General features: G+C 42.7%; 1 protein-coding gene across 1 annotated transcript in view; it reads right to left on the reverse strand.

Annotated features, from left to right (window-relative positions):
* Positions 1–13,466, reverse strand: part of PLCL2 (phospholipase C like 2) — a 189,595-nt gene that overhangs the window by 68,099 nt on the left and 108,030 nt on the right. Inside the window, exons 2-3 of the mRNA XM_049766129.1 lie at positions 6,873–9,359; positions 2,584–2,787 (exon numbers count right to left, since the gene is read on the reverse strand). Of these exons, the coding sequence (XP_049622086.1) occupies positions 2,584–2,787; positions 6,873–9,359 (2,691 nt within the window). The remainder of the gene's footprint in view (positions 1–2,583; positions 2,788–6,872; positions 9,360–13,466) is intronic.

Here is a 13,466-nt window from a genome sequence, read left to right on the forward strand (position 1 = left end):
GACAGGTGGTCTCAGGGTTTCTTTTTATAGCTAACTTCCTAGAATCCAGAATACATGGATTTGCAATGGCCTTTTTGCAGCTTCCGAGTATGTGAGGACTTTCACGCTCTAAACCTGAATTTCCTAGAATATCTACTTTCCATTTCCGAGTGCATTTCACCTTGTGAACTTGGCTTGCAACTGCCTCACTATCTTTGCCTGTTGAAATCTGACTCATTCGTTTATTTTTTTTTCTCCAATTGCAATGATATGAGTTTACAACACACATGTGTTTTAGAAGCACAGATCTGCAAACTCTTTAAATAATTATAACCATACACCATTCTCACCACCAAAGTACCAGTATCCCTCTACCCGCTGCTCCACCTTTCTTCTCCCCACCTTAGTTATAGTGAATCTAAAGGGTTTGTTTTGTGTATTTATTCACTTTATTTATAATTCATATGAGTAAAAGCATCCATTTTTGATTTTGTCTTTCCTTTGACATATTTCACCTAGCACATTATTCTCAAGTTCCAATTGTCATATAAATGGCAGAATTATCTTGTAAAAAAATTAGCTGATTACTACAGAGATAGTACAGTGGATAAGGTGCTTGCCTGCACTTGTCAACCTGGATTCAATACCTGATGTCCCATAAGATCCACTAAGCACTGCCAGGAGTGCAGAGCCAAGTGTTAGTCCTGATCATAATTGGGTGTGGGCCCCGCCAAATAATAGATAGCTGAGTGGTATTCCATTTCACATGTGCTACATCTTTACCCAGTCATCTGTAGCTGGCATGTTGTCTTTGTATCTTGGCTATTTAAAGAACACTTTAATGAACACAGGTGTGCATATATATCTTCATTAGTGTTCTCATTCTGTGGTAGGTCTATTTTTAAAAAATGTGTTTGAGGGCTGCACCTGGCAGTGCTCCCTCTGGGGAGCCATGTAATGTTCAGGGCCTTGCAATGTGCTCTGTCACTTTGAGCTATCTACCTGTCTGGCCTACTTCTGAGTTGGTATCTCTGTCAATGCCAGTCTCTGAAATCTATCTGCAATGTCCTGAGCCCAGTCCTTTATAGTATTTTCATGACCAGGAACTTAAAACTGAAAGAAAAATGGAATAAACATCTGCTACACGTGACTACTGAACGGGAACCCCAAAAAGAGCTCAAATACCACTTTTTCAGGAATGATCTCATAAGTGATGAAAAAAATACTGCACTTTTTTTTTTGGTGGGGAGGAAGGGATCTATTTACAGTGCTGAGGATGACACAAAAGTCTCCTGCCTTCAAGTAAATGCTCATCTACCATTAAGCCATGCCTCTGGTCCCTAAATTCTTGCTCTTTTAACTTCCAGATCTTATGAACTACAAGACTTGCATCAATTCTATCCAGAAGCGAAGACAAATATTCTATGGAGCTTGTTTTGGGAAACAGATGAAACATGGCGAAGGCAATGTCTGGAAATGAGTTTTACTCTATCATTCTCTACAGAACTCAATGTGCCAGCAAGACAAGGTTCAAGAAGTCAAGATATATGAATGATTTGGCTAAAACCAGTATTTCCCCAAATCATTTCCTCCCTGAAGCTCTTTGCTTCCATGTGATCTGTATAAACAGCATAAGAAATCAGGTTCTTCAACACCCAGGGTGGCAACTGCTGATGTGGTTTTGGCGTCCCCTCCCATCGCCTGGGTGTCTTTGAACTACAGCTTGCAGATCCTGCTACAAAGCAGGACAAGCTTTCCGTTATAGTTTATGATGATGTCGATCCTGTTTTCCCCTTCATCACAAATGGCAGTATCTTGAAAGAAACTGGACACTTTGTGTTCTCAGTGTGCGTTTATAGAAGAGGAGGCAGTGGATGAGACCACTTTGTCCTAGTTACATCCTGGGGGTACCTGGATCCTGAATATCGATGGCCTGTTTGGCCATCCACAGAGCATTCTGACCAGCTGGGGTGTGACAACCACATTCGACATGTTTTGACAGCTTCAACCACATCACGACCTGAAAGACTTCCAGCCACCCAAATTCTCCCTTAGTGCTACACTAAATGAGAGTTGGGATGTGACTGGGAACATGTAAGCTCTACCTTAGATGCAAAGATGGAGCACTCTGAGTGTTTGGAAGACACCTCCCAAATGTCAAGCTGATTGTGGATTCTGGTTGTCTGTGTGCAGCCTGAAGAGAAAAAAAGCCTGTCTCATGACAAGCTGCCGCCCCCTTGGGTGCTGATAGCTACTTAACACGGCTCATATTTTCACCTGGCCCAGCTTGGAAAATGAAATAGAAATAAATGAGGAAATCAATGTGCGGTGTCAGGGCATAATTGTGAAATCTCTACCACATGTGTGCAGAGAACAGGGTCTTCTTGTGAAAGAAATTAAGGCAAGTTCCTGAAGAGTGTGGGGCCCCCCGTAAACCTCAGAGGTCAGAGCCCTGAGGCTCAGTACTTCTTGACACAGTCAAAGCAAGACCCTCACAGGGATCTGGGAAAAAGGAAGGCTTGCCACGGCAGTGCTCCCAATACATTTGGGGCCTTCTTGAAGCTCCTTTCTCACCAGTCTACATGAACATATAAAGTCACTCACCATGTCGTAAGTTGTCACAATCTTCTTCAGGACCTCAGGTACAATTCCCTGTAGCTCCATGGTGGGGTACTGCTCGCTGAGATTGAGGACCACCAGGGGACTGTTGTCAGGCCCCAGAAAGCGGGGAGACACAGCCAGCATACACTGCATGAGGTTGGCCACGGAAGACAGTCCACATAGCTCCTTGAAGGACACCACTGCATTCTGGCAGGGGAAAGAAAGGGAGACTCGTTAGTCCACAAGGGGGCCTCATTACTCATTCACGCCCTGAGCAAGAATTACTCCTGGCTCTGCAATCAGGAATTCCTGCTGACAACGCTCAGGGTGCCATATGGGATGCCAGGATCAAACCTGGGACTGTTGTATGCAAGGCAAATGTCAAAACCATTGAACCATTCCATCCTCTTGAGCATATTCTTGTTTGCTTGTTTTAGGCCATACCTGGCAATGTTCAAGGGTTATTCCTGGCTCTGCTCTCAGTTACTCCTGGTGGTACTTGTGGGACCATATGAGACCATATGGGATGATGAGAATGAATCCGGGTGAGCTGCATGCAAGGAAAATGCCCACCACAATGAATTATTGCTCCGGTTCCCTGTAAGTATTCTTTTTTTTTTTTGGCAGATGTGTGACAAATTTAGTCTTTTTTTATATTAACATAATTTTTATTTTGATCATAGTGGCTTACATATTGTTGACAATAAAATTTTAGGTACATATTTACATAAAATCAGGGGGGATTCCCATCACCGGTTTGTCCTCCCTACTCCTCCGTTTTTGTCTTACCTCCCATATCCTCTTCCCTCACCCCCAGGGCTGCTAGAATATGTGGTCCCCTCTGTAGCTATCCTATTACTTCGTAGTCTTGCATGTGTTTGGTCCTGATGCCTCCCTTATTTCCCCCTCTAATTGGGAGGCAGGAGTAGGTAATTCAAGTTATGTGGTTTTGTTTGAAGAGGAGAAAAGCAATAAACTGGGGTAAAAGTCAAATACGCCGAAAATAAGCGGAATTCTTCCAGAGGCTCTCATCATCGGTATGAGAGACGAAGGAGAAAAAGAAGATGAAACACTCCACCACTACGAAAAGAAGTGTCAAATATCTATTAAGGATTCCAACAATAACGCTAAGCACCACAAAAACAAAACAAACAAACAAACAAAAAACGCCATGGTCTTGAGATAAGCAACATGGCAGAGCACATAAAGAGAGAAAAGAAGGGGCCGGAGAGATAGCATGGAGGTAAGGCGTTTGCCTTTCATGCAGGAGGTCATCGGCTCGAATCTTGGTGCCCTATATGGTCCCTCGTGCCTGCCAGGAGCAATCTCTGAGCCTGCAGCCAGGCATAACCCCTGAGCACTGCCGGGTGCTACCCAAAAACCAGGAAAAAAAAGGAGAAAAAAAGATAAGTATAAGTGGGGGCAACAACTTCAATAACCACACCAAAACAAAGAAATCAACCAAAAATAGATAGGTAAATAAAAATAATAATAATAGTACATGAAGATAAAAAGTAATATATGAAAAATAAACAATGTTTTGTGTTTTTTTGTTTTGTTTTTGTTCCCTGTAAGTATTCTTAAACTGCTGGTTACAAGCATTTTAAGCAATGTTACAAAGAATTAGCTAATGATTATTTTGTGTGGGGAGGCAGGTGGGAGATGTATATTTTCCATAGAAAATACAGTGACAGACATTTGCAAGATCAGTTTGTCAAAAGTATGGAAAGGGTGGGAATAAGTTCAAGTCTTCTGAAGGGCATAGCCTCCTTACAGCTCAAAGTCCATGGCTGTTTTAATGCTGACAAGCAATTATGGGCCAATCACAAGACTGGCTTCTGCATTCAAAACATCAGGTTTAAAATAAGTATCAAAATGTCAGCTGCCCAAAATAAAAAGGAGTATTTGTATGGTAGGAAACAGGAATGCTCACACCTGTTTATACCTGCTGGCTTCAAATCTACAGAACTTTTGGGGGACACTTTAGTTTACTGGTGGAGTTTGCCCAACTGAGAATCTTAGTAACCCAAAACCCTAGTAGCATCTCTGTGGCTTGGTTCTAATTACCAGAGGTATGCAGTTAAAAATCCCGCTAGAGAGACCCTTCCGAGCTCTCTAAGGCATTCCTGGAGCAGCTTCAGGCAGCCCCAGTGAATCCTCTCTACACGCGTGTCTGTGGATGAGCCTGGGCCTCACAGCCTCTCTCTATTACTCTTCTCAGGTCACACAACAAGGAAGCATGATTTCACTGATAGCTGCCAACGATGATACTCTGCTAAGATAAGAGGCACATTTTCATCAAGCTGTGACTCAGGCATGTTATCACCATGAGTGCCTGTGTCCGGGCCTAAAATAGCACAGCAACCCAGGGACAGACAGATGCAGACCTCAAAACCTTCTGTTGTTCAATACCCTGGATACTGGAAACAAGAAGTACTTTGGTCTTCAATGTAAACATTTTCTTCAAATTCACAGTGCTTTAACACAAGACAGGGTGCAATGGGGATTGGAGGGGGTCCCTCAAATAACACCTCACTTTAATCAAAGTCTCTGGCATGCATTTGGCTAAAGTGGGGTCTCTGGGAGGCTCTCTCCCACAGCTCTGCTTTGTTTTCTTTCTAGTGCTTACTTGGACACATGTTCTGTCTAATCACCTGCTGACTGGCAGCTTCCCCTGCCATGGTAGAGCAACAGATTTTGAATCTGTGCCCTATTGTGTTACCTCAGCCTGTTCTGCCTGCTGGCAGGTATTCCCTGAATATGGCCACCAACTTCTCTGCCGTGCTCGGCGCTGAGAAAGATACTGCTGGCATTAAGGCAGACCTCATGGGAATCCTACGTCATATGCACAGCAGCAACCATAAGGCAGGGGCCCTGGGGCTGGCTCAGCACTGAATGTTTGTTCACCAAACTCGGTATCCTCAGAAATAGGGAAAAGCCTTTCCTGTCTCCAGGACTCTAATGTTTTGAGAGAAAGAAAAGAAAATTTGCATCATGATAAAATTGTTGTTATTGCTGTTTCACTTTTTAAAAAAAATCAACCAAGTAACCACAAACTCGGCTCATGGGCAAAAGATTTGGATTCTGGGGAGACAGATTTTACTGTGGTGGCATCCCTGCCTGCGTGGGAAGGACAGACTGGATAAGGGCTGGAATTTCTGGGAGGCGGCTGCTGCTTCCTCGCTCTGCATCGTTCATAGGCCCACAACACTGGGAGACATGCAGACGGCCCTTAATTACATGCATAATTCCTGACTGATTGCCTTTAGTCATTAGCAAGTTCAGAGATAATTATTATCTTAGAGGTCGAATAAATACATCATGTGACTTTTACTTCAGCAGAAGTCCTCAGAAGCAAAAAACTCGACCTGCAAAATCACTGGTTCTCCCAAGGGTTTGCTTTTTGCTCAGCACTAGGGCTCCAGCAGGAACATGCAACTTTTATTTTGTCTTGCCATCAATTTCCACGCCAGCGAAGAAACACTCAGAATGACTGGAGACTCCCAGGTGAATGAGGAGAGAGATCAAGAATGGCTCTGTAGATACTGACAGTGGAGGAAGGAATGAACACTCCTCAGATGTGGGGAGGTCGTATTTTCCACTCTGCTATCAATCTGTGCAGAGCCAATTTTGGTTTTGGAAATTTACTGATTTGTTCTGAGTGTGAAAAAGTTTGGGCCACACCCAGTGGTGCTCAGGGTTTACCTCTGGCTCTGTGCACAGGAATAATCCCTGGCAGTGCGTGGGGCCCATATGCAATGGTGCTTGGGGGACATATGCAATGGTGGGAACCAAATCAGAGCCAGCTGTGTGCAAGGCAAGTGCCTTACCTGCTGTACTATCTCTCTGCTCCTGGTTTTGGGGATATACATGATGAGAAAAGGGGAATGGCAGTAAACGTAGGAATAAGCAATCGGAATTTAGGAACCACTTAAACTTACATAAGACCCTATTATCTCTTTGTTATTTATAGATTTGTAAGCCCTGCACAAGTGCAAATAAGGACTAAATAAAACAACAAATAAGGGGCCTGAGAGATAGCACACCAGCAGGGCATTTGCCTTGCATGTGGCCAACCCAGAAAAGACCTGATTCGATTCCTGACATCCCATATGGTCCCACACCCTGCCAGGGGCAATTTCTGAGTGCAGAGCCAGGAGTGGCCCCTGAGCACCGGCGGGTATGTCCCAAAAACCAATCAATCAAGTTAAAAAAAAACACACAAATACACACACATAAGAAATTACAGGTTGATCAGTAAAATAAGGTACAGCAAGAACAAAGAACTGTACCTGCATGTTCTCCCGGAGGTCCGTGGCATCCCGAATTGGTGGCTGGGCATTCTTGAATACCTCGTCCACGGTTTTAATCCACAGTGTTCTCAGGGATGCATATTCTCTAGATTTTTTCCCTTTCCGCACCGAAAGGCCCCTTTTGTGAGGTTTCCCTCCACCCCTGCGGTTGGTGATGGCCACATGGACGAACAGAGAGGCGTGGGCCAGGACCTCACCCGTCAGTGACTGCAGGGCCACATGACGATAGCCAGTCTGTAAACACTCGAAGGGAATGGTGTACTGCCCAATAAACTCATCCCCAATGTAGTCATCATCCAAGACCACAAAACGCACCATGGCCAACTCGGGCAGGTTGATCTGGAACTCGAAGCTCTCATCAAAGATAGGGGTGTCTCCGTTCTGGTGCACCGTTTTTGTCCTTTGTTCAGCACAATCAGCAGGAATCCCATGGATTTCCACATAGACATAGGGGTCCACTACATCCCCTTTGGCCCCTGAGCCCTTGGGTTTGGGGAAGTTCTGCCCACTAATAATTTTAATGTGCAGCAACTGAGGGGAGACCCCTGGCACGGAGTCCTTGGTGTTGGCGCTGAAGAAGGACACCTCCTCTCGCATGATGGCCGGCCGCAGCACATAGCCACAGTTGCCATTCTGTCGAAACCAGCCAATGTTCAGGTCCATCATCAAGCCCGGGGTCTGGAAGTTCATGGCAACAATTTGGCAGCCGCATTTCCAAAAGTCTTGAGGATTCATGTTGCTGGAGTCTATCCGCATGGGGCTAGGGAAAACCCTGGCCAGAAAGCGTTTGTTATAATTCACAAAGTCGCCTGGGTTCTCGTTGGCATATTTGCTGGCCAGCACCTCATTGAAGGAGCAAACCTCCCAGTACTTCTGGGCCTGAAAGGACACCTGGAACTCTTTGAACTGCACTGATTTGCAGATGCTTACCAGCTCAGACAGCTCTTTGCAGAGCTGAAATCGCTTCCCAGGTACATTGTTGAGTTGTTCTACGTTCTCCTTGCCCATCCGTTGAGACATCTCTGCTCCCTCGTCTTCATCGGTGACATCCCCTTCCAATCCAGGACAATTGGAGGACAGCTTCTTGGCTTTAATCAGGATCTTCCCTTTCAGCACATCTGGGGAGGGGAGGTAAGACTCCTCTGTATTGGGCAAAGTGGTGTGCAGCTTGTCTCCTAAGATCTTCTTCATATGTTGCACCATCACCTTCTGCTGTTTGATGGAACAGTGGTTTTCCAAGCATAAGATGAGAGGATACTCCGAAGCAAAAAAGGCGTACTTGTTGATGATGTCGATGACACTTCGGAAGACGATCTGAGACGTCATGGTGTGGCCCGTATAAATGACAGGCTCATTGTCTGGCCCATCCCAGACATCTAACTCAACGCTCCTGCACCCCATTTTAAGAGCTCGGATATAGCCGGTGATATCAGAAGGCCCTCGGAACTGATCCTCTATTAAGTATGTGTTATGAGAAGAGTTTATAAAGTAATGAGACAAAGGCTGTTTCATATCCTGACAGACTTTTTTATGTTCCGGGTCAAAGATGTAGCAGTCAGGAGACATAAGGTAATTAGTGAAGCCATCTATAGAAAGCCAGCCCTTTTCCCGACCCTCACTGGATGGCTCGTATTTGTGGATGATTTCAAGGCTTATCTCCTCATTGATATGGGCCACACCCTGCTCTGCCTCAAGAAACATCATAAGGTCCTTCGTATCAAGGAATTCTTTATTGCTTGAAAACTGCACTAAAAGGAAATAAATTTCAGGTCTGGTACAAAGCTCGTGGAAAACCTCGACAAACTCTTCCTTCGTGACGTCAGTGTCAGCTTTGTCCTTGGATTTGTGCAATTCTTTAAACTTAAGCTCAATTTTGCTAATTTTCAAACCAGGATTAAGGTTTCGGATACACTGCACAGCATTACACAAAGTTATATGTCCAACGTTATCCACGTCGATTTCACTAAACATCTGTGAAACCCAAGAAGTCCTCATGTTGTCCTGGCTACTTTCTAACATATCCAGGGTATGTTTTCCATAAGAAATTAGGTACCGTAGTCCTGTGACCCAGATGTTAGCGACATCTGCAGAGTTGGCAACCAAATCAAGGGACTCATAATTCTCCCCATATATGACGGAAAACGCACAATCTTCGGATATCTGGTCAGATATGCCATTGCTACGGAAGATGTCTGTATTCTTTCCTGTTCTCACTTCCTTGATGGATTTAATATCAATCTTGGCTTTCTCAGAATCCTTCTTAGAAGGTTCCCATCTCAGGCTCTGCATATCGGCATCCAGTAAAAAGTACCTATGGTAAATTCTGGAGTTGGAGCGAACCTTTTTGAGTTCTGAGCCCTCAACCATGGAGTTGATACAATCACTTGCACTGCTGATCTTCTTCTCTGTTGGCATGCTGCTGAACGAGACGGTCTTTTTCCGTTCTCTTTTCTGCTTTGTGCCATCCTAGGAGAAAATGGAAAAGGGTGTTTTTAGCGTAACATAAGCACAGGCTGGTATGTTCAAAACTGGGGAGAGGTGATAGCTGGGGATATGGCTCAAGAAGTAAAGTACATACTTGGTATGTATGAGGTCCTTGCCTGGATCTCTGGAACTGCATGCCAGTCCTACCAACATTGCCAGAAGTGGCCTAAACACCATTAGGTGTGACTCCTTCCCTCCTACCCTCCCTCCCTCCCTCCCTCCCTCATACACACACTCACACACAAACAAGACTAGGAGTAAAATTTCATTTCCATGGAAATAAAATCATGCTGTCAAGATGTTCTTTTCTATGCCATATGATGAATGATGCTAATTTACTTTGAAAGCTTAAAAAATTTACAACCTAGTAATACAATAAGTTAGAAATCATTATTGACTAAGAACAATCTGTAAGCATCAATAAACAGATTTAGTAATGCCCAATAAAATCTTGTGTAGAGAACCGACTACATAATGTACAGGAGTCACAGAACAATGAAAACGTAGAATTTCTTGTTCAAATTTGAGAATTGTTAGAATGTAAGGCACCAGAAAATAGAGGGTAAGGCACTTGTCTTGCACATATCTGACCATGGTTCAATTCCTGGAGCTGCATATGTTCCCTAGAGCACTGCCAGAAGTGATTTCTAATCATAGAGCCAGGACTACTGTTGTCCCTCTCCCAAAGTAAAAACAATGAAAGATCTTTAATCAAGTTTAGGGCCCATTTATATGGCCTTACAACAGTAAAGCCATGCATTCACCATGCAAACATTGCTTGTTTGCAAATATATCTCCTACACTAGTGTGCTTATCAATGGGTTACCTGGCTAAAAGATAAATTCCAAGGCCTATGGAATCAGCACTCTAGGGGTAGTACTCAGGATTTGCGTTATTAAGCAACAGAGCAGGTGATGGACATACACACTGGCATCTGGAAACCACTTCCTGAGTGGACTATTCCTAGAAGCTCTGTGTTATCAAATGACCAGAAATGGCAATAAGGAACTATTACATAAACCTTTTACATTAATAAACACTGGAATGCCAGCAGAAATTCTTGGCTCTCTAGAACCTTAAGGCCCAAATACTCTGAATAGGAATAGTTTGCTGCCATTGAATTAAATCTGGATGGGAGGCCCAGATTCTAGTTCAAGGTGTGTTCTAAAACCCAGGAATGTAAGATTTTTTTGATAACTTTCTAGAGTTCTGTTAAACCTTAGCTTTTGAGAAACTTTACTACTCATCATGCACCAGATAAATAATTTAAATAATGTTGCCTGAAACTTTCAATATCAAGAGAGAGCATTAATATGATGAAGTGGAGAACTTAAAGCTAACCTGTTAGGTTTTTTTTTGATTTTGTTCTTTTGGTTTTGGGGTCACATCAAATATTGCTCTTGCCTGGCTCAAAGGACCCTAAGGGAATATAGGGGATTGAACCCAGGTCAACTATGTGCAAGAAAAGTACCCTTCCTACCTATTGTAATATTTCTCTCTGACCCCTGAATAGTACCTATTTGTAAAGTCTATACCACCATTAATGCACCCTCAAATTAATGTGTTCCTATTCATCCTAAGTTTCTGTCACTGCATGCCTATGAGGTTAATGTCCCTTCTCTAGCTAAATGCCATTATTAGTTGTTGTTATTATTATTATTATTATTATTATCATTTTCTTAATACTTAATTTTATCCCAGTACCTTTTACTATCTTAACCTAAAACGTGGTTGTGCCTTTTAGGAGTTATAAAGAAATGGGACCATTACTACTATGTGTCACTATATTAATAAATAAAAGCTTAGATTCTATAAGTTTCATGGCACAAAAGGAAAGGCCAGGCAAAAAATATCATACAAAGGCAATTTTAACTTTTCTATTTTGGAGAGAATCTTCTTTTGATAAAATAGCTGTATTTAAAAAAGCCATTATGCTAGTCTCTGAAATTTAAAACTACTTTTGCTTTCTGATGACCTATCTTCCAAAAGCAATTTTCAGAAAGTAATTAAACTTAAACTTTAAATCATATGGGTATTGTTTCCCTCCAAGTTTCAAAATGAACCACAGAGGCTTTTGTGATCTGAATGCCAAGATAGAACATAAAAGACACAAGGCAGAATATTTCTTTATCACTGCATCCTTGAACAATAAAGAGCAAAAGACATAAAAACTGTGGTAATTGTATCCAGAAGATATGCTGTATTATAGTTGTTCCAAATTCTTAAAGCATAGATTGTATCCTATCTATTCAAGCAGTGGGCATGAAATTAAATTTGTAATCAGCCACACAGAAAGACATGAAACAAATATATAAATGTCCTATTTTTTTTCAGAATCAAGGTCGTCATTACCTTTAAAAAAAGACATATTTATTTTGAATAAAGACAATATACTATCTAGGAAAAATTGATCATCTTTATAAATCACCTCAAAGGTGCCACTAGTAAAAAAGAAATCACAAAGATAAACAGAGGCACTAATCCATTTATCCATTAAAAATATATCAGTGGCATTTCCCCAACACTGCCATATTTCATTCTGTCGTTTTAACATATTGATTAATATTCTACCACCGCTTTCTATCTATTACCCACGCTACATTTCACATTCACGGCTCTCCGTTATTAAGAGGGAAAAGGCTGAGTGGCCTTAAAGTAGGCTAATTACCTCCCTCCGTGCTCACAGACCCATCAGCTGTGGGACAGGAAGTGGCTTAAATGGATCTCCATGTAGCTTTAAAAAATATTGCTTGCTTTGTTTTTCACGAGGCTTCTAGCCTGGACTCTGCTAGGGAACTTGTGATCACAGACGGAGCCCACGAAGGAGTCACTCAAAACAGCACAGGTCACTAACATGACTTCCCAGACACTTCCTGTCTCTTTTCCCCCATTGTCTGTGGTCACTTAGAACTCTTCTGTCCTCTCCCCACAGGGAGGCCTAAATAAGAAGGTCTGTTTTTCCTTCCTTGCAAACAGATTAAGAAACACCAGGAGATTAGAAAACACCAGCAGTTGTGCTTGCTCCAAGACCAAAAGGAGAACAACTGTGCATTGGCACCCCTGTCCCTCTTGGCCAAACCACTGGGAGCTCGGAACAACGGTGTAAGTGAATTTGAGCTATTCCCCAATCGAAAAGCAAGGGAGTACAGACAACTCCTTTGGGAGGGAAGGCAAACTCTAGCACACAAGTAGGAGATGGAGATCTTCTGCCTGAGTTCCAGACTTTTGTCCCCATTCCTTCTCATTTCCACCTGAATTTTGCTCTTTAGCCCATCACTTGCCAAGTACTTGCCTCATCGAGGTCAGCACACAGCTGGAATCTATTTTCAGCACTGCCTTAGTATGAGCCAGTTTAAATCTAACAATGAACAGTGATCAAAGGGCATGTGCTACAGTGAGTTTTTTCTAGCTAAGAGAAAACTAAATGCCCAACTTACATGGACTCATCACCTAAGAAGAGCAGAGAAAAACAATGCAGGTTTCTAGTGAGATGGAGGAGCCTTGAACTGTTCTGAAATCACGTAAGTGATGTTTTAGAGCTTTCTAGGATCGTCAACGTACTTGTCGCCTACAACTTCTGAGCAGTGAGTTGAGTGGAGTGTAAACTTGGTTCACTCTGTTTCTGCTACTCATCAGTGCTGTTAATGCCAAGAAAAGATACAAAACAAATGTCTTGTCTGGAAGAAAACCAGCTTCCAAAAGAGCCCACCTCAAGACTGGGGGAGATGGCGCAAAGGACTAAAGCACATGCTGTGTCTGTGGGAATACCAGATTCCATCTCCATCACTGGCATCACATGGTTCCCTAGTACTATGGAAGCAGCCCCCCTACTACTACTCTAGGAGTGGACCCTGGACTGTGGGGCATGTAGATTAAAAAAAAAAAAAAAGAATCTTCTGTCTCCATCTCCAAGCAACTCTAAGATTCCAAATTTGAGATATGGCAGCTTAAAATTAAGAACTGAAAAGAAGTGTAAAGATTCATTTGTGTATTTAATCAAATATAGAATAATATATTTGTACCATTTGTATTAGGTTATGGGCATGGTTGAGAAGAAAGAAACTGAGCAAAATATCTTGTACCATAGCG

Source organism: Suncus etruscus, chromosome 20, assembly GCF_024139225.1.
Source record: "Suncus etruscus isolate mSunEtr1 chromosome 20, mSunEtr1.pri.cur, whole genome shotgun sequence".
Classification (NCBI taxonomy): domain Eukaryota; kingdom Metazoa; phylum Chordata; class Mammalia; order Eulipotyphla; family Soricidae; genus Suncus; species Suncus etruscus.